We start from the raw sequence: 20,101 nt of genomic DNA on the forward strand, positions 1-20,101 counted from the left end.
CTTGTAGACCAGGCTGGTCTCGAACTCACAGAGATCCACCTGCCTCTGCCTCCCAAGTGCTGGGATTAAAGGCGTGCTCCACCACCGCCCACCGCCCGGCCTTAAATTATCTTTAAAACATAGTTATGTTTTAGAAACATCTTTTATATCTTATAGGAAAGAAAAAAGTTTCTAGACAAATCAGATTTTGATTCCGGTACTCATAAACACCACTAAGACGGTTTCTATCTACCCCACAGTTCGTTTTTTTTGTTTGCTACCTTGTGTGTCTCTCAGTTTTTCCCTGTTGCAGCCGTAGCATGGGTGTCTCTTAGTCTCTACGTATGACCTATTTTAGTCTTTCATGTAACCTAGTTTTGTCGTTACAATCAGGAAAAACAATGTGGTGAGTAGGTATTATATATTGAATTCTCACTTATAAATGAATTGGAATAAAAGGCTGGTATAATGATTGTTTTAGGAGCAACTAGATTGTCCTTTGCATTTCTTTTAAAGGAAGATCTTACACTTCAGAATCCTCAACCCTAGAAGACTAGAAAAAAAACCCTTTTTTTGAAAACAGTTTTAGGTTTTGCTAAATACTTGAGGATCTTTTTTGAAAACTGCATAAACAGGATGGAATTTTTTTTTTTAAATTGTGCTCAGCACTAAGGCCAGATGTGGAACTTAACTGGAACCATTCCAGTGCTGAGAAGTTGCTCCTCTTTGAAAACTATGAGAAAGCAGTAGAAGGTTCCTACCCAATTATGTGTAATCTGCAGGCGGTGATGTTAATTTAACAGACTCTGAAATGCTGTTTGTTTTATTTTGGCAATTTTAACTCCCTGAGTGTGATTAAGGAAGCAATTGTTAGTTTTATGCTAAGAATTCTGGATGAGTTAAGAATTAAGAAACAACCTTAAACTTCACATGGACTCCATATTTGGTTATGGTTCTGTGTAGTTTCTGTATAATTAAAAAAAATGATAGTAAAACCAGCCACCACTGAATATTCTTAATAAAATAAAAATTAATGAGGTGGTTTTACTGTGTGTAAATTGTACCATTGAAAGATAACTGAAAGTATGTATAGTATTAATTACATGCAGTAATTTTTCTTAAAAAACAGTGACTTTTATAAGTAAAACACTGTCACACTTGAAAGAATGTAGAGGTAAAAGATCTTAATAAAAGCATCCATATAAATTACAGCTGTAAAGACTTGCTTCCCTTAGAATACTAAATTAAAGCCATCTTTTGATCTCAAAAACACCTAATTTTTTATTAATTTAAACTGTAAACTTTTTTCTCTTCCTAGGTCATGCTCTTAAACCTCAGGTCTCCTCTATTTTTACATCATTTTTAGATGGATTAAAAAAGTTTTATATTACAAAGGTAAGACTAAAAAAAAAATCTAAAATTGTACTTGTACAGGATGTAAGTTTTTCTTCTTGCCTTCTCCCTATACACACCTCCCATAAGGATGTTTTTCCGTGGGGTGTTGTGTTCTGATGTGGGAAAAGGCATGTTAGCAACTGAACTGTGTAGTCAGGTCAGTTTGTATCTGGTTCCAAAGTCTAAAAACAGCTGCATTGAGCAGTCTCATGCTGGCGACATTCCCTATAGTTGAAATTTTTTTTATAGTTGTACTCAGGAGTGAAATGAGATTAGGTTCATTTATTTATTTAATGTTTTATTCCTGAGAACTTTGAAAGGTTGTACTAGTGTGTATGAGCATGGCAACAATGTGTGTCAGAGTGTGTACCACTGTGGCAATAATGTGTGTCAGAGTGTGTACCACTGTGGCAACAATGTATGTCAGAGTGTGTACCACCGTGGCAACAATGTATCATTTTATTGTTGTAGTTGGAAGATTTTTTCATTATTTTGCTTAATTAGGTAATGTTTCTTTTTTTTGTTTTTTTGTTTTTTCGAGACAGGGTTTCTCTGTGGTTTTGGAGCCTGTCCTGGAACTAGCTCTTGTAGACCAGGCTGGTCTTGAACTCACAGAGATCCTCCTGCCTCTGCCTCCCGAGTGCTGGGATTAAAGGCGTGCGCCACCACCGCCCGGCGGTAATGTTTCTTGAAATGCCAGAGAGTTTGAACTGTCTCTGTTTTTTCTGGGTGTAATTTTGTGTGAACTATTTAAATGTGGTTGTTGTGCTGGGGAGGGTTCTTTGTTTGTCCACTCTACTTTGACACACACCCTTTTTGAGTAATGGAATAGGAAGTACCCTTTGGCATGGATTCGGTAAATAACATTTTCCAACCAAGCACCTCCCTTTTTAATAGGGTTTTTCATTCTGGTGCTATGTGAACTTAAATTTATGTCTGTTCTTAGGACTATTTAATCACTTCTAAGCTAAGAAAGCCCTTTCTCTTCTAGTATATTTAGGGACCTTTTACTCCCCAACCCCCATTATTTTCTTGTGTTGTCCAGTTTTTTGTTTGTTTGTTTTTGTAGTGTTGGGAATAAAACTCAGGGTCTCACACACTAAGCAAGTGGTCGGACATTAAGCTATAGCATATCCTTTATCTGTTTTAATTGACAGTGAAAAGTTTTGTGGTTTTTGTTTTTTTATTTAGCTCTTTTGCTATTAGATGAAGATCTAGATTGCTTTCCACCTCCTCCTCCTCTCCTGTACTGACCCTCGTGTCAGTACTAGTGACTGGGACTAGTGCCTGCTTCTTTTTACATTGAGCCAAAGGCCCCTTTGCTATGTACTGTACTACCTGAGAATAGATACTGCTCATTCTTTGTAATAGTTTCTGTTTTGTTTTTGAAAAATTAAAAAAATATAATCTAATTTTACCTCTTATTATTTAGAATTTTCTTTGTTGCCACTATTACACGCTCATTATTCTAGAAAAATTTTAGAGACTTGTCCTTTTCAAATGTACAGTTTTTTTATTAAAATTGGAATAGTCTAGTATATTAATTTGTACAAGTATTGGTAAATTCGAAATAATTTATGCATTCAGGACCATCTGTGTTACTTTTTTCCCCTAGTGAATTGATATTTCCTTTTAAAATTAGTCTTAGTTCTTTGCATGCACAAGATCTTTTTGTTACTGTTATGTAATGTGTCACGGTTGGTTTGTAGAGATGTTAGCTCCACCCATATGCTTTGCTCTTTGGTTCTGTAATTTGTTTTTGTTTCTGTAATTACAGTTAAAATTCTGGCAGGTTACCTGTTGAGTTACTGTATCAGAAGTGATTATAATCCCACAGAACTTTGAAATGCAGTGTATTTGTACTTATGTTTTGTCTTGCCGTGTTGGGCCTCAAGCCCAGGACCTTGTGCAGGTCAGACAAGCACTCACCTATGAGGTGGACTTCTGCAGCAGCGTCATTCGGCAAGCACTCACCTGTTAATTGACAGGGAAAGCCTCAAAGCTTAACAGGCTGCTGTACCTGAGGTCATGTTAGAAGAAAAAGAGCAAAATTTATTTCACTTTACTGTTTTATAAGCTAAGGCCTCTCTGTAATAATACAACTTTATTTTATATTTTGTAGTTTAAAGGATTTGATCCAAATCAACTAAGCGTAGCCACATTACTGTTCGAGGGGGACCGTGAGAAGGTTCTTCAACATGAAAAACAAGTATATGACATTGCTGCAAAATTTGGGTATGGCTTTGAGTTTATAGCAAAGAGGAAGTATGCTGAAGTTGTGCTGGCTTCGTACAGACTGTATGTGTCAGCAGGCTGTATTAAATTCATTGTGATTTATGAAAGTAAGCTTAAAATATTTTTATCCCAAAAATTTGTAGGAAGAGTAATCTGTTGATTTGACCTAATTTTACACATACATAATGTGTGTGTATGTTATATGATGTTAAATATTTTGCTTTTCCTAGATTTTTGCTTGAATGACAACTTTGTGTTGTGTTATTTGTTGTGTAGGAATGAAACAATTGTCTTATTACTAGTTCATGTATAAAACATATTACTAATGTGTCTTAAAAAGGAAATTATGTTTAGTCTGTGATATTTGATAAATTATCTATACTCCACCCCCTGTCACTTACTGTTTTATGTGGGTATAAAGAAACAGAAGACACTTCCCATATAACCAACTGAATAATGGTGGGGTGGTTTCTGTCTCCTGACGGATGAGAAGACTGATGGGGAGACCTCCAGTGGGTAAGCCATTAGTCAGGGCTGTGTTCCTCCTCTCTTCCCATCTGTCCAGGGCCTAGGGCATTTCCAGTGCTAAGCTTGTCCTGAACTCTGCAAACATTTATCTACCCTCCTTTCTTTCTGTCTTATGAAACTCACTTACATTGGAGATAAGTGCTTTGCAGTGCCCCACCTTGTGCTGTGCTACTTAGCTCTTTATTTCCAGGGTTGGGATTAGTAGTAAATACTGTCTTCTTAGAGGAAAACAGTCTCATTTTAGATTCAGTCTACTTTATTCTGATACTGTCTTTGAAAATAAGTCCTTCTTTTATTTTTGATCTATTCTGAAATTACAAGCAGAGTTTTAATTTCCTTAATAGAAGATGAAGTTCATTCTTTTATTTTCCATGTTTTGTTTTGTTTTGTTTTTAACTACTGAAGCATATTCGTCAGAAAGGAGATTTACGTTAATTTTTTCTGTATCTGCTCTAGCTTGAAATACTAAAAACAAAATATTTAAAAATTTTTATTTACATATTTCACTTGATCTTACTTAACACAAAAACTGAGAAATGATCCTTATGAATTTAAATATTTAATTGGGATTTCTAAAATTTCAGAAGTATTAGATGAAAATGAAATATTTGAGTTGCTAGATATGTGTTAAATTCTGCATAGTTCTGCCTCTTCTCCAATCCCCCAGTGCATGCCCTCCTGTTGACAGAGGTTTCTGTCCTGCCCAATTCCACAGCCATTCAGTCCCAAATAAACACACAGAGGCCTACACTAATTATAAACTGGTTGGCCTATTAGCTCAGGCTTCTTATTAACTGTTTCTTACATCTTAAAGTGGCCCATAATTCTTGTCTGTGTTAGCCATGTGGCTTGGTACCTTTATCAGTGCGTCTGGGTCAGGACTGCAGACTGAGCCTTTCCTCCTCCCAGAATTCTCCTGTTTTGATTGCCCTGCCTATACTTCCCACCTGTACTTCCTGCCTGGCTACCGGCCAATCAGCATTAAACCAGTGCAACTGACAAACCTTTACAGGGTACAAGACCATTGCCCCACAGCACACCCACACAGCTCTGTGGAAATAGGGCTTTCCACTGCAGTTTGGAGCAGGCTGGAAGGTGATGGTAGCTAGTACTGTGCCACACTCGCTGCTGTTCGTGCAGGAGGTTAGTGACGACAAATGACCGTGCTTTCTGCTTCACACTTAGCCTGTCTCTCCTTAGGTGTTACTTTGTTTCTTAGGACATACTCGTGTGTGATTAAAAACTTGTTTAATGAGTTAATGACACTCAGTAGGAATCCCCCCCCTTCTATTCTTCCTAATTACTAATACCTTTACTCCTTCAAGAGCTGAATAAACATCACCTGTCAGTAGTCATAAGGCAATGACTCATCATTATTTTTACAGTGTTCTTAAGTTGTTTTATGTAATTCAGCATGAGAGTAATTACTTTGGCCAGATTTTTTTTTAACGTAAAATGAGAGTCTGGTTTTCCTCTTCATTAAGCTGCCTACTCCTTTAAATATGTTAAGAACTTTGTGGATTGGTGTTTGAAATTTGTGAGAATAACAAGAAGTAGACGATTGATGTTCTTCTTAGAAATAAAGCAGTTTAAGTCTAAATACACACACACACACACACACATATTTGGAGTAGCTGCAAAATTGTCAGTTTTAGAAATATTTCATTTCTGAGTTTTGTGATTGCTTACATATTGTATCTTAATTTGATTTTTACTAAATTGACAGTTCTGAAACAAAAATAAAAGTGGTTTTAAAAGCTAAATTTGCAAGAAAACGTGATTATGAGAAGTAAACCCAAATTGCCCGTTATTTTCTTTCAGGACTTATGAATATAGGATGAATGTCCAGTTACAGGGTTTTTTTTATTGTTGTTTTTTGCTTCAGATTTTTTATTTTATTTTTTAAATTTTATTTATTTGAGTGTGTGTGTCCGTCTAGTGTGTATGTGCACTTGCGACAGTTTCTCTGGAGCTAGAGTTACAGGTGGTTATTAGCCATCCAGTGTAGGTGCCAGCAGTCACACTTGGTCCTCTCCAAGGGCAGCAGGCTCTCTTTCCTGCTGAGCCATTTCTGTAGCTCCTCCAGATTTTTTCAAAAAGCATGTTTCTATGGGGTTTGTCCACTGCATCTCAGTGTAGAATGGATCCCTTACCACCAGATAGTAGCAAAGAACTGAAAGGAAAGTGGCTTGCTTTGGGAAGGAAAAGTAGGCTTGGTCTCACCCAGCACAGCAGCTAGACCTGTTCCCGCTATATACTTTGACACTCTGTCTCAGTGGTTCCTAGCTCAGGTGTCCCCCAGCTTCCTGTGCTTTCCTTTCTACTGCCAGCTCCCGTGAGAACTCTTTACTGCTAGCCCTGAACTGCTGCTTCTTTAGTTGCAGAGCCTGACTTTGTTTTGTGTCTGCTTCAGCCCGGAGCCCGACCGGATCCCCTAAGTCCTCGCCCCAGCACTTTGGAAGATATAGAACTTTATTCTCTGCCTCAGCCTCACATCCAACCCAGAACTAACATTTGACTTTGAGTGATTTGACCTGAGCTGTGTCTTGCTCGTTCTCTAACATTGTGTTTATAAAATGATATCCTTTGTTTTGCCCACTCTTCAGTGAATCCCGATACTGCTAGGGCTCTGTTATACAGAGGAACCCTGTCTCAAAAAGACCAAGAGAAACAAGAAAGTGTTTTCAGATTTGTTATTCAAGCATGTTCTCTTGTTAACTGGTATATTAATGACTTGTGAAATTAACATAAAAGTGAGTATACCATGTTAATCTGTTGAGCATTATTTTGAGATGTTGTTAGTTTAGCTTTTTTATTATTTCTTCAGTTAAAATATATTGATCGTTTGTTTTTCATCTGCAGTGGTCTGGCTGCTGGAGAAGATAATGGACAGAGGGGTTATTTGCTGACTTACGTCATTGCGTATATGCGTGTAAGTTGTATTTCTGACATTAATTACTTTCCTATTGCCATGGTAAAACACCATGATCAAGGAAGGCATCTTATATAAGAAAACATCTAATTTGGGACTCATAGCTGCAGAGGAGTCCATGACTATCATGGCAGCAGGCCTGCAGGCATGACACTGGAGCAGTAGCTGAGAGCTCACCTCTGTCCACAAGGAGGAGGTAGAGAGAGCTACCTGGTAAAACCATAGACCTTTGAGACCCACAACCTCCTCCCCCACCCCTCCCACCCTTCCCACAAGGCCTCACCTGATCCTTCCCAAATAGTGCTGTGTACTGGGGACCAAGCATTCAAATGTATGACACTGTGGTGCCATTCTCCTTCAGACCACCACACTGACTTAGGGTACAGACAGTAGTCTTCCTTGCTTATCTTCATAAGTATTCGGCTACTGTAATTTAGCTCACCATTTTACTGGAAAAGCCTGGATTTACTTTTAGTTGCCTCTTTACTTTTACTTTTTTTTAACTTTATTTTGCTTTAAATTTACTTTTTAGAAGCCCCTTTAAAACTTTGGTATGTGCTTTTGAGGAACTTACAGGGGATTTAATGTCTTTCCACCTCCGAAGGCCAGATTGCCTTTCTTAACATTACTTGGGTTAGAGTTAAGCTGTTCTGTGTAGCAATGGTCTTTAGTTGATTTATGATCCATCATAAGGATTTATAAATCTTTATCTTTTCTTTAAAAATTGATACATAATTCCAGGTAGCCACTGGTTCAGAAGTCAGAAACTGTGAACACTGCAGACTTTCTTAGTATGGACTCTGCCTATGAGAGATGCCATTGCTCACATTGACTTCAAGTCTGTTGCTGTTGCCACTATAAACCAGCCTTTTGAGTTTGTAGTTTTTCATTTGTTCTACTTTGGCTTTTATAGACACTGTTTTCTGGCTGAAGTTACTTTTACTTAATGTATTTTAAAGTTTAACTGTTAGTGATTTTAATGATCTTATCTAAAAAGATCCATTGGCTGCCTTACTGAAAGTTTGACTTTCCCAAGTTACAGATTTTCTAATTTTCCAGTTGGAAATTGTTTTGAGGGAAACGTTTATAAAAAGATACATTTTTTTTTTATTGTTCTCAAAAGACATGAAATGTTCTCATTTCAGGATAATTTACTCCTAGTTAAGATCTGTTTTCCTACCGGCATGTGCCACCCTCATCAACTTAATATGACAAGTTCAACAGGACCACCATATTCAGGCTACCCATGCATGCTTCAGCATTGCCAGGGCATAAATTTCAATTTTCATTCAAGGTCTGTTTTCATAGTGTAGTGAAGAGTCATTTACCCTACCCCTGGGGAATTCTTACTGGGAAAGCAGACTGACTGCCTGTTCCCTCTGTTAGGAACCATGACCAGGAGATACGCAGAACATGCAAGGAAGTAGATGACTGGGCCATCTGTGTAGACTGTCACTACCCAGGATCTTCCTAGAGGAGATGTTTATAAAATCAGATATTTTCTCTGGGTACATTGAGGGATATATATTGATAGGTGTATTTCCCACAACGCTGAGTTCAGAATTGTAGAAAATTAATGTAGCTGTAATAAGTACAGCATGAGGTCCTTTGGGGGAATAGACTGTAAGTTTCCAGTTAATTTTGAGGCCAATACAAAAACAAGTTTAGGGATCTTTTCCCATAAATTTATTTGCTTTATCTTTACATTTCTCCTTAGATGGATTTGTTTTGTGTTTGAATATGTACATGTGACGATGCATGGATCACAGCATGTCTGAACGACAGTCTGCCGGATGCAGCTCTGTCTTCTACCCTGTGGGTCTTCAAACTCAGGTCCTCAGGCTTGGCGACAGCTGCCTTACACTGAGCTGTCTTGCCAGTCCTGTTTGCTTTGTTCTTTAAAACCTTTCTCTAGTGCATACCCCCACTGTCATAGGAATGAGTCCTAGACACACGGACTGAACCACTGAACACACACTTTAGATCAGTTAGATATGGAGGTGTGTCCTCTCAACACTTAGTGGAATTGAAGTGATTGTTCTTATTATATTTATTTATTTGTTTGTTTGTTTATTATGTTTGATTGGTTTGATTTTTTGAGACAGTTTTTCTGTGTAGTCCTGGCTGTTTGGGAGCTCTGTCTGTAGACTGAGCTGGCTTTGAACTCAGATCTGCCTGCCTCTGCAACTCAAGTGCTGGGATTAAAGTTGTGAACCACCATACCTAGCTGTATTTTCTAAATTTGCTTCTAAATAAAAGTTGATGTGAAAAAAAGTGCAGTAGCACCAGCACCAGCACCACCAGCAGTAGCAACACCACCACTATCAGCATCAGTAGGAGCAGCACCAGCACCAGCACCACCATCACCACCACCAGCACCACCCTCAGCAGCAGCAGCACCACCACCACACACTGTCTTATCTCTTATTCCTTTCACCTTGTTGCTCAATTTTAATATTGGCTGTTTTACTGTTCTGTCCACAAAACATCTGTTCTCTAATCTCTTCCACACTTGCAGAAACTGTTCCTGGAGAGAGACTCCATCCACGGGGGAAGTACTAGGGTTCCTTTTCTGTGACAGATGCTTTAACTGCTGCTGAGGCTGTGGAGAGCAGCACACACAAGGCTCCCACACTCAGAGAGGTCATGCCACACTTGGAAACTTTCCAGTGTTCTTATGAGACAGACAGTAGGTTAGGCTAGATCAGAGGTGCACTGTTAACAACTTCCAGAAATTCTAGTGTTTATCAATTGGGGCACTGGTTGTAATTTCATGATTTTTGTGTCTTTACAGGATTTGGGTTTGGAATACTATGTAGTAGGAGAATCTTTTGAGACTTCTGCTCCTTGGGACAGGTAAAACCTAAAAAAGACTTACCCTGATATACTTTATAATTGACACATGTATGCGGATATGTAATTTGTGTGTGAATATGGAAGGTTTAAAATTTTTATAAGAAACATTGAAATAAGGAAGGTACTCTTATTTAAATTAGTATCATGATCTGAATACCATTGTTTTCAACCTTTACCTGCCTCTTTTTTGGATTAAGGTCGGTTTGTTTGGAATTCTACAAACAAGTGTATTAAAGTCAATATTTTGAAGACTTACTGAACAAACACAAAACACTGCGGCGTAGTTTGACTTAGCTTAGGTGATTTTATTATGCTTGAATGTTCTTTTTAAATCTATCTCCCCCACCCCAAATTATTAAATCTCTTTGACTTCTTTTGTAATGAATATCTCATTTAGCTTTGATCTCTTTCTCTCTCTGTAGATTTAACTAGATCTTTACCTGCATTTAAATAATTTCTGAAAGATATCCAGTTTAAGATGTTAATCATAATTTTTATTTTTAAGTTTAAGCAAAATTTGGCACTAAAACACATGATAGAAAATACATTATGTGGGTTTCTGAACCCGCTATGTAGGCATTAAATATTTACCCTCTTGTTTTTCTCATACCTGATTTTTTTCCTCTAGAAACCACTTGTCTTTTCCACATTATCTTAATCTGCTGTGGATTTTGACTTTTGGTGTACTGGTAGTCAAATTCCAAGAATTATTTGAAATAAACCCATTCTATAGGATCACTCAGTTATTCTCTCTCCAAAAAGTGCAGAATTTTTTTTCTCTAGATGATCTGTATGATTCTGATTGTCCTTGAAACTGCTGTGTAGCCCAGACAGAGCTTGTGATCTTTCTGCCTCAGTCTGTGCTATTTGGATTACATTCACGTTCCATCACACTCCTCCTTATTTACAATTTTTTAAAGTACATTTTAACAAGGGGACTGAATCTTAAAAATAAGAATTGCTACCTGATTACCGTTGATCCCTTTGGAGCAGGCAGGCAGGCAGGCAGCTCATGTCAGGTTATCAGTGGTGACTTCAGTCCCATCATACCACTCCTGACTGACGTCTCAGTATGGATTGCTACATAAACTGCCATGGCCTGGCTGGCTTCCATGGTTTAAACAGATATTTTTCCTCTCACCTTGAAATGTGGTATCAGGGGCCTTTGGGCATCTGGGTTTGCTGCTGAAGGCCCTCTTGGTTTATGAAAAGCCACCTTCTCGTTCGTCCTCATGTGACTGAAAGCAATCCTTTTTGTCTCTCTCTATGACATAACAATTCCATCTATTAGGACTTTGCCCTCGTGACCTAACGACCTGCCAGAGGTCAAGGCCCTGACTCCTGACATCACACGGTGTGAAAGGGAAGATTCTAGTCTGTGCATTCTGAGGAGACTCAGACCTCCAGTCCTTTGTCACTGGGAAGATGGATTAGGATAGTGTTAGCGCTTTTTTGTCACTAACTTCCTTGTTACCTGCCAATGTTCTCTTACCTTTTAATCTTATAACTGTGGAGGCCAGCCAGTTAAATAAATATATAAATACATGAATTGATAAAAAATAGCATAAGAACTAGGCCTCCATGTGTGGGAGAATGGTGAAGCTCAGAATATCTATGAGCACCTGACAGAAGGAGCAGGATCTGTCCCTGGTGCATGAGCTGGCTTATTGGAGCCCATTCCCTGTGGTGGAAAGGGGGAAGGGGTTTGGTCCTGCCTCAACTTAATGTGCCAGTTGACTTTCCATGGGAGCCCTTACCTGTTGGGAGGGTTGGGGGGGGAGCGTGGGAGGAGAGGTGAGGGGGAGAGCTATGGATGGAATGTAAAATGAAATTAAAAAACCAAAATTAAAAAAAGAAAAAATACCTATTGGTACATTTAATTGTCTTTTCTAGGGTTATAGATCTGTGTAGAAATGTCAAAGAGAGGATAAGAAGGGAATGCAAAGAAAAGGGTGTTCAGTTCGCACCTCTTTCTACATGCAGGTGAGTTCCACAGCTATTGACAGATTATTCTGGAAAGCACTGCTTTTAAGCTTTTCTGTTGTGTGGGTGGATATGTGAGCTCTGTGTGGATGTGGGTGCATGTGTGGCAGTGTGCACGTGCACGCAGAGGACTTTGCACAGCTCGTTTTCCCCTTCCACTCTGGAGTCTGGTAGTGAACTCAAGTAGTGAGGTGTGCATAGCAAGTTCTGACTTACCAGGGAGCCACCCTGATGCCCCCAAAGCATTGTTTCTAGGCAGCTGTAAAGGACAGTTTTCCAGCTGAGAAGTAGGTGTGGCCTGTTCCAGGTGCAGATTCCCTGAGCATCTCACCACATTGTTAGAACTGTGCCTCCGTCTTCAGCCCCTAAGGCAAGGAGCTTCCTGCTCTCACAGGACCTCTTAGCCCTGCAGAGCAAGTGTGCCAGCTCCCGGGCAGAGGAAGCCTCTCCTGCTCCCTGACGCTGCAAACTCCAGGTGGAGGACAACTATAAACTGTAGAAATAGTCCGTCTATCTGTGTGCATGTGTGTGTGTGCGTTTGTGTGTTGGGGGCGAGTAACCCTTTTCATTATTGATTAAATCCATGGGAATGGCATGAGGAGTGAAAGGAGTGAAGGACTCAAGTGATAACCTCGCTGCTTTCCAATAAATGTTTCTTTGGTAACAGGGATATGTTATATGTTTGTTGTTAAGTGTGGTAGCCACAAGCCACACTGGTTAGTAAGTGATTGAAATGTTGCTTGTGTGAAATTAAAAAAATATATATTTTAAGTTAAAAAAACAATTTGTAATCAATACCTTACATATTGAACAGTGATTGGTTAACTGATTTTATTCTTTTTATTAAATAACAGCAGCTATAAATGAAGCTCTCTGAGAAGGGACCTTTGCTTCTAGTCTTACAGTGTTAATTTTATATGTAAACACCAGGTTAAAAGTGTCAAGACAGGTGAACATTTGACTCTCTAGAAAGGTATTAAAGTAATTTAAAATGTAGAATAAATGACATTCAGATTATAAGAAGAGAACCTTGGAGGTAGTGTGGTGTACTTGAGGAGCAAGCGTTTCCTGTGGAAGCCTGTCTTTGGTGCTTAGACTGGTGATGGCCTGAAGCACACCGTCTTCGTCAGTCTAGTACAACATGCAGTACTTACACATGGCTCGGCTTGTACTGTGAACAGGCGTGCATCGTGGCGACTTTCCCAGCTGTTGACTGCTGCAGGCATGTGAGCACAGTTGTGGTCTGCTGAACTATCATGTTTGATAACTAGATATATCCAACACACAGCATTTTCACCTCGCAGTGGGATTTTTTTTTTTTTGCATACTCTGTCATTAAGTTCAGGGTTATCTGTATTTTTGCTTGCAATGCTTGTTTCTCTGATTAATTTCACTTCAGCCTGGGAAATAAACTTGAGATTTTGTTCCGTCCCAGGAATCGGCCTGCCTACTATCTTGTCACCATGACAACTCTTATGGCCACTTTTAAGGAGTTGCTATGAGACAGAATGTATTGAAGAGTGAAGGCACCCTTCTACTTTTTAGCAACAGTTTCATCTTTTCACACTCTGTCTTTCATTGTTTACACTGTGAGTTAGGCCTAGTTTGGTTAAATCAGTTAGACCCATCATATTTGCTATAGACTTTAGTAGTGTTCTTGTATACAAATGCTAAACTGGGTAATCTAGTGATCCTGCATTTGTTGAAAGGTAGCTGTCTTAGGATTTCCACTGCTATGATAAACAGAGCAGCCTGGAGAGGAAAGTTCACACTTTATCACTGGGGAAGTCAGGGCAGGAACTGATTCAGGAGTCCTGCTCACTGGTTTCCTCAACCTGCTTTCTTATAACAATTGGGACCACCACCAGCTTAGGGGTGATACCACCCACAGTGGGCTTGCCCTCCCACACCAATCAGTAGTCAAGAAAATGTATGATAAAGCCAATTTGTGGGGGACATTTTGAGGTTTGCTCTTTCCAAATGATGAGAGTCATAATTACATAAAACTAGCCAACACAGTAGCAATGTTCTATTCAAATTTAGTTACATATTCTATGTACTGATGTTAATGATTCTTTCCTGAGCAGTGTATACTTTTAATTGCTATAAACACATTTGACTTATTTTTAAGATTTGTTTTAAACTTGGTTATTCCTGATCACAGCACCTCTTAGTAAAATACAAATACTTCTCTGGTTTTCTCTTCTTTCTTCTTTTTAATAATTTATTTAATTTTATGTGTGTTGGTGTGAGGGTATCAGATCCCCGGAACTCGGAGTTGCAGACAGTTATGAGCTGCCACATGGGTGCTGGGAATTGAACCTGGGTACTCTGGAAGAACAGCTAGTGCCCTTAACCACTGAGCCGTCTCTCCAGCCCCCATCCAGTTTTCTTAAACTTGTAAATCTGGAACTTAAAATGTAAATGTTTAAGGGATTTTTTTTTTTTATGAGTGTGAATTAGCACAGGAAGAAAACACACAGCTGGCAAATTGACATAGCATTGTTAAACAGTTCATTTCTTCTGTTCTGAGGCACCTAATATTTGGCCTAAAAGACCATTACAATTTTAGATTAGATTCTGTTTGAACTGTCATTCTGTTAGATCAAGCCCTTTGTTGTTTCTCCACAGTGTGCACTTGGAGATTTGACTGTGGTTGTCCCAACTCCCTTTACATGCTTCTCAATTGCATTTTGAAATGTAGATATTTATTGCATAGATGATTTAAGAACCTAACATCCTTGATACCTTTTGTATACACACATACAACACACACACATGGAGTCATAGGCGCCACTGCATTTGAGCTCGTCATTCATTGGTTTTTCAAGGCCTTTCTAATGATGGTGAGCTTCGTGAATAGGCTGTATTTAAGTCTGATCCTGTTTGGTGTGTGAGCATTTCTCCTTCTTGTGTACCATGTTTCTTTCTGTTAACTTTAAGAAGTCTGGATCTGGACCACATTCCATCAAGTCTGTTTGGGAAGTGTTGTTTACCACTTGAGGAAGATGGGTGTTGTGTTCATTTCAGGTCAACTAGAAAAGCATTTGCATTACTTTAAAATTTGTTTAACTTTGAAGGGATAATAATCTAGATTTACAAAAGCTGCAGATTAGTATAGTTGTGTTGGTATTTGTCCTGCTGCTGTGATAAAATACTCTGATAACAGCAACCTAAGAATGGAGATTTTTGCTTTAGCTCACAGTTTGAGATAACCCTTCATGGTAAGCAGGTCAAGGCAGCAGGGGCCTCCGGGAGAGGCTCACATCACAGCCACAGCTAGGAAACAGGATAAATGCGTGTTGCTGCTCAGTTCTAACTCTCCACTTAGTCCGGGTTCCTCTGCCCAGGGAATGGGCCTGTCTGAATTAAGGTGAATTTTCCTGTGTCAGTTGACATAGTCTCGGTTATCCTCACAGGCCTATCCAGGGGCACATTGTCTAGACGCCTCTAGACTTAAGCAGTAACCATCAGATTTCATATACTGCCTTGGTCCCTTTTCCCCAGTATCAGTATCCTACATGGTTGCATAGTATGATTCTTACAATTTAAAAACCAGTATTTACTATTATTGTTTGACCTGCTATTCTGGTTTTTAAGCTGCATAAAGCTGTTGGTGTTACTTATCTATCTCCACATTCTTCCAGTGTCTCTATCTAGTATGACAAAGGTAGTTAAATTATACTAATTGTGTTTGAAGATGTGTGCCCTTTTAAATGTCACTTAACTGAGAATAAGATTGTCAGCATTCCTCACTTCTGCTCCTGTGTTCTGTAAAGTGCCCTGTATTGTCTGTAGAGAGCTTGTGAGTTTCTTTTAGCACATTGAAACTTTTTTCTCCCCTTCAATGATTTATTTTTTTCTGCCGAGAATTTCTGATCCACAAGAATCCAGTCAAATGCCAGCACATGGTATTGTTTTCAGAGCATTTATGTATTTTGCAGAGGTGATAGCTTGTTTGTATTTTAGCATCAGTGTAGTTTTTTAAATAATGAAAATTAATTTAAGTTCTTGGTATTTGCACGTCCTTGTGTAGTTCATGTTTCTGCTCTAAACAGTAATGAACCAGTGAAGAACAAGTTTCTTGTTTCTGATGTTGCCTTTACGGGTGATCCATACTTGTGTAGCATGTCTCTTCACCGTGGCAATGTAAGATGTATCCATGTGTATAGACTTGAACAGTAATGGGACTGTACTTCAAATAGTGTTCTCTGTCACCTACATGAAGAACTAATTGTCATAAGTTGAGTGTAACAGAAGAAAAGGTATATTGTCAAAATAAGGGCCTTCTAAGTAAGGCTTTTGTTAGGTTACTTTGTGCATGTTAAAACAGTTTATACCAGTACTTACCTGACTTTATTTTAAATGTTTTCAGATAATGCTGCTTAAAATATGGTTCTGTTACTTGTAGATAACTTCAGCAAGCTTGCTGAGAATGGCGGGGTGTTTTCATAAAACACTGAATTGTATAAACATTTTGCTTTATTTCCCTAGTTTTGGTAACATAAAACAGAGTAACTGAGCTGAGCCATGTATTGCAATCTTGACTAAACTCACATTTAAATGAAAACAAAATCCTTTTCCCCCACTGCATTCTTAGTTGACTTGTTTTGGCACCAGCTGCAGAGAAACAATGGGCCCTTTCCCTGGCAGTGGGAGTTTGACTAGAGGGTGAGGGTGTGGCTGGGGCAGATTGCCCAATGAGCTTATCTTTGACATTTCTAGATGTTCAATCTGTTTTCGCTGAATTTAGAGCCCGGTGGGATTTTGTCTGTTTGTCTTTCAGGGTGACGCAGACGTATGATGCGGGTGCATGTATCTACTTCTATTTTGCCTTTAACTACAGGGGAATTAGTGACCCACTGACTGTGTTTGAGCAAACAGAGGTAATTTTGCATATGGCTTTTATGTTCTTTTATTAATTTAAATAAGTTTTAGTGCCAACTTAGGGATTTTAGTTTGAGTCACCTTAGTGACACATGGTTTGCCTGGCTGCTAGCCCATTGAAATGAAATGTATGTTAAGTCCACTGTTTTTACTTACCAAATTGTCAGTCTGAAGTTAATGTTAGGTATTCCTGAAGCCTATGTCTCTTGGGTTGTTACTTTCAGTGCATTATAGTCAATTAAATAAGAACGGGAACTTCATGTCCTCAGGGGTCTTTGATGTTCTTTTGGCAGACCAGGTGGTAGCTGCTCTTGAGGTCAGCAACCCTCATGTTCTTGGTCTGTGTCATTGTAATATATTCCCATGCTTGTGAATTTTCATATGATACAACTGTATATAAAGTCCTTGGGATTCATTTGCTAGCTAGCAGTTTCAATTACACTTCTTAAGTGGCCTTCAGCTGCTGGTTTTATAGACATGGGTGTTGACAGCAATATTGCTTGTTAGAAGCAACGTAGGATTCCTTCACAAAACTAGAAGAAACCATAGTAGATGTGTTACTTAGACACACAGGGGCCCTAGTTTTTTAAGTTATGTATCTGCCAATGATAATCTATCATCCTCCAAAGTTTTAGTATATTTTGTATGTTTTTGGAGGTGTGTGTGTGTGTACAGGTGCATGTATGCAGTGCCACACACATGGAGGGCAGAGAATAAGCTGGAGGGAGTTGGCTGTTTCTTTCCACCATACAGGTCCCATTCAGGTGGTCGGCCTTGGCAGCAGGTGCCATTAGGCACTGAGGAATCTCACCTGGCCAGAGGTTTGAGCATATTTCTATCTTTTTGACCTGGCTGTGAAAATGCCTTGCTTAGCTGGGCATGGTGGTGTATCCTTGTATTTTCAAGAACAGGGGAGGTAGAGGCAGGAGGACTGCAGCCAGCTTGATGTTCAGCCTGGATTGCAAATTAAGTTCCAGGCCAGCCAGGGTTAAACAGCATCATTTCAACACAAAGCAAACAAAACCTCCTTTCTTGGAGTCCGCAAATTGAAATGATTTCTATGTTCCCAGCTCTGTTCCTCACTTAATTCCTGATCTCATGGAGCTGTTTTATTTGAAGTGATTTATTAGAAATGTCAAGCTCTAGAGCAAAGACTAGCATATGATTATACTACTTATGACTACATAGGAAACCTCAGCTCTCAAGACCTCTGGTTCCTTCACAGTAATTTGCAATGAGGTGTAGTCCATATGTTCCACTTGGGCAGTCTTCTGCCTCAGCCACCATTGATAGCTTTATAGACATGAGTATGTCTAAGAAGCTCACGGCACAGGACATATGCACCTTGTGGCTATTAAATATTAGCAAATCATTAAGAATAGAAAATGTAATGAAATATATACATGAAAAGCCATAATGAAACTCATCACTTCGTATACTAACCTAAATTTTTTTTTCAAATGAAAGAAAAAAGGAAAGTTAAAAGTATGCCAGAGCTTAAGTAGAGATGAAGGGAAACAGGTCCAAGGCAGCTCCAGGTTCCGTATCCTTCACTGTACGTACTGTCTGTCTTTTGTAATGTGTTTATCTTTCGACACAGGTACATGCCATAAAGATGGTTAGGGCTTAGCATGTTAGGAGTTAAACAAGAGGACAAAACAGAAACTTGGGGTGATTTTTTTTTTTCCTCCCTCCTTCCCTCTTGTCCCCCCATCCATGTGCTTGGACTGAGAGCTGTGCTCCATAGAATGCTGCCGACTGTGCAGTGGAAATGGATGCAGGGGTCATGCACATTGCTTGGCACCTTCCTGGGCATCTGGGGAGAAGTCAGTACACTTAGTCACTCCAAAGTGAAATCCAGATAGCAACAACATTGTGTGTTGTTTCCATTTACAGGCAGCTGCTAGAGATGAAATCCTTGCCAATGGAGGGAGCCTATCACATCACCATGGAGGTATTTTTAAAGGGGAGTGGTATAGAAGTCCTAATATTCCTGCTTTTAAAAATATTTGGTTCATTAAAATTCCTAGGAGAGTCATCATACAAGTAATTTGAAAGCACCTAAAACTTTGGAAATGTTTTTATGTCTTAGAATAACTGTGATCAAGGTAGGTAGATTGATTGTGTTACAGTTAACAGAGTGCTTGGTTTGATAAGCCTGCCTTCATATGGAACCTATCAACTTACCATGAGGTAAGAGAGCAGATTATCTTCCCTGGGAGGTAGTTGACTATAACAGCCAAAGCTTTGAAGAAAGGAAAAACAAAACCTATACAGACTTTTCCAGCCACTGTTGGAGTATAGATGACCAACAGTTGTATATATTGAAAGGTATTTGTTCCTACCCAAACTCAGCAAATTAATCAACAGGATTTTTAATAAGCTTAGGAAATTAGTAGAATGCAGTTAACAATAGTTAAACAATAGCCATTCTGTTATTAAAATTGTAATTTTTGAGATTATCCATAGGTTCTCTATAACAGAAATTTATTAGAATACATTTCTCTCTGTAATTTTATGCTTAGAAAGAATAGAAATGTAGAGATTAAAAAAAATTAGGAAGGTACACAAGCACCAATAACCATCTAAAAATCAAACTCTTAGCCTGTCCTGGACTCTCCCTGTTCCTCTTGTCTTTTTTGATTTACCTTATAACTATAGTATCTAAAAATGCTGCACATTTGTGTTTAAATCATTTGCATTTGCTTGCTGGAAAGTTGGGGTCCAGGAGGGCAGTGATTTTTTTTTTTCCTGTGTGTTGCTGTGTACTAGGGCCAAGAACTGCCCGATGTGCTCAGCCTCTAAATGTGTGTGGGGAGATATTGGAAGATTTTTGGTGGAAAAGTGGTGTACTATAGAGTGCCTGTTCCAACAAAACATTCTTATAGCAGGGTTGGGAAAGATTGGTGATGCAGATGAATGAGATGCAAGATAATTCAGATGTGCTGCATCGGTTTCATCCTCAGTGGTGCAGAGGAGAGCCATGCTGGTAGCCTTTCTGTGTTCAGTAGCTCTGTTTCCTTTGTGGCTGTGAGAATATTCAGGCCTTCCTGGGGGTGGCTGTGTGTGAGGTACCCAAAAGGACATGCACGTTGCAGTTGCTTCTCTGTGGTGGGCCGCTGTCTCTGTGGAGCACAGCTGCACTGAGCATCTTTAAAGCTCTCGCTGCGGAACAGTAGGCCAGACCCTGCTGCAGAGAGACTCGGAACTTGGCTGCAATTTGTAAAAGTTATAAAAGTTTTATATGTTATATATTATATTACGTGTGTGTGTGTGTGTGTGTGTGTGTGTGTGTGTGTGTGTGTG

General features: G+C 39.1%; 1 protein-coding gene across 2 annotated transcripts in view; it reads left to right on the forward strand.

Annotated features, from left to right (window-relative positions):
• Positions 1-20,101, forward strand: part of Agps (alkylglycerone phosphate synthase) — a 101,158-nt gene that overhangs the window by 64,020 nt on the left and 17,037 nt on the right. The window contains exons 13-19 of one of the 2 annotated variants that reach the window (XM_005346605.2): positions 1,298-1,374; positions 3,497-3,609; positions 7,000-7,069; positions 9,864-9,925; positions 11,819-11,908; positions 16,695-16,794; positions 18,692-18,749. In XM_005346605.2, the coding sequence (XP_005346662.1) occupies positions 1,298-1,374; positions 3,497-3,609; positions 7,000-7,069; positions 9,864-9,925; positions 11,819-11,908; positions 16,695-16,794; positions 18,692-18,749 (570 nt within the window). The remainder of the gene's footprint in view (positions 1-1,297; positions 1,375-3,496; positions 3,610-6,999; positions 7,070-9,863; positions 9,926-11,818; positions 11,909-16,694; positions 16,795-18,691; positions 18,750-20,101) is intronic. The other variant, XM_013345958.2, reaches the window with a different exon arrangement.

This window comes from Microtus ochrogaster, chromosome 4 (genome assembly GCF_000317375.1).
Source record: "Microtus ochrogaster isolate Prairie Vole_2 chromosome 4, MicOch1.0, whole genome shotgun sequence".
NCBI classification, from domain to species: Eukaryota; Metazoa; Chordata; class Mammalia; order Rodentia; family Cricetidae; genus Microtus; species Microtus ochrogaster.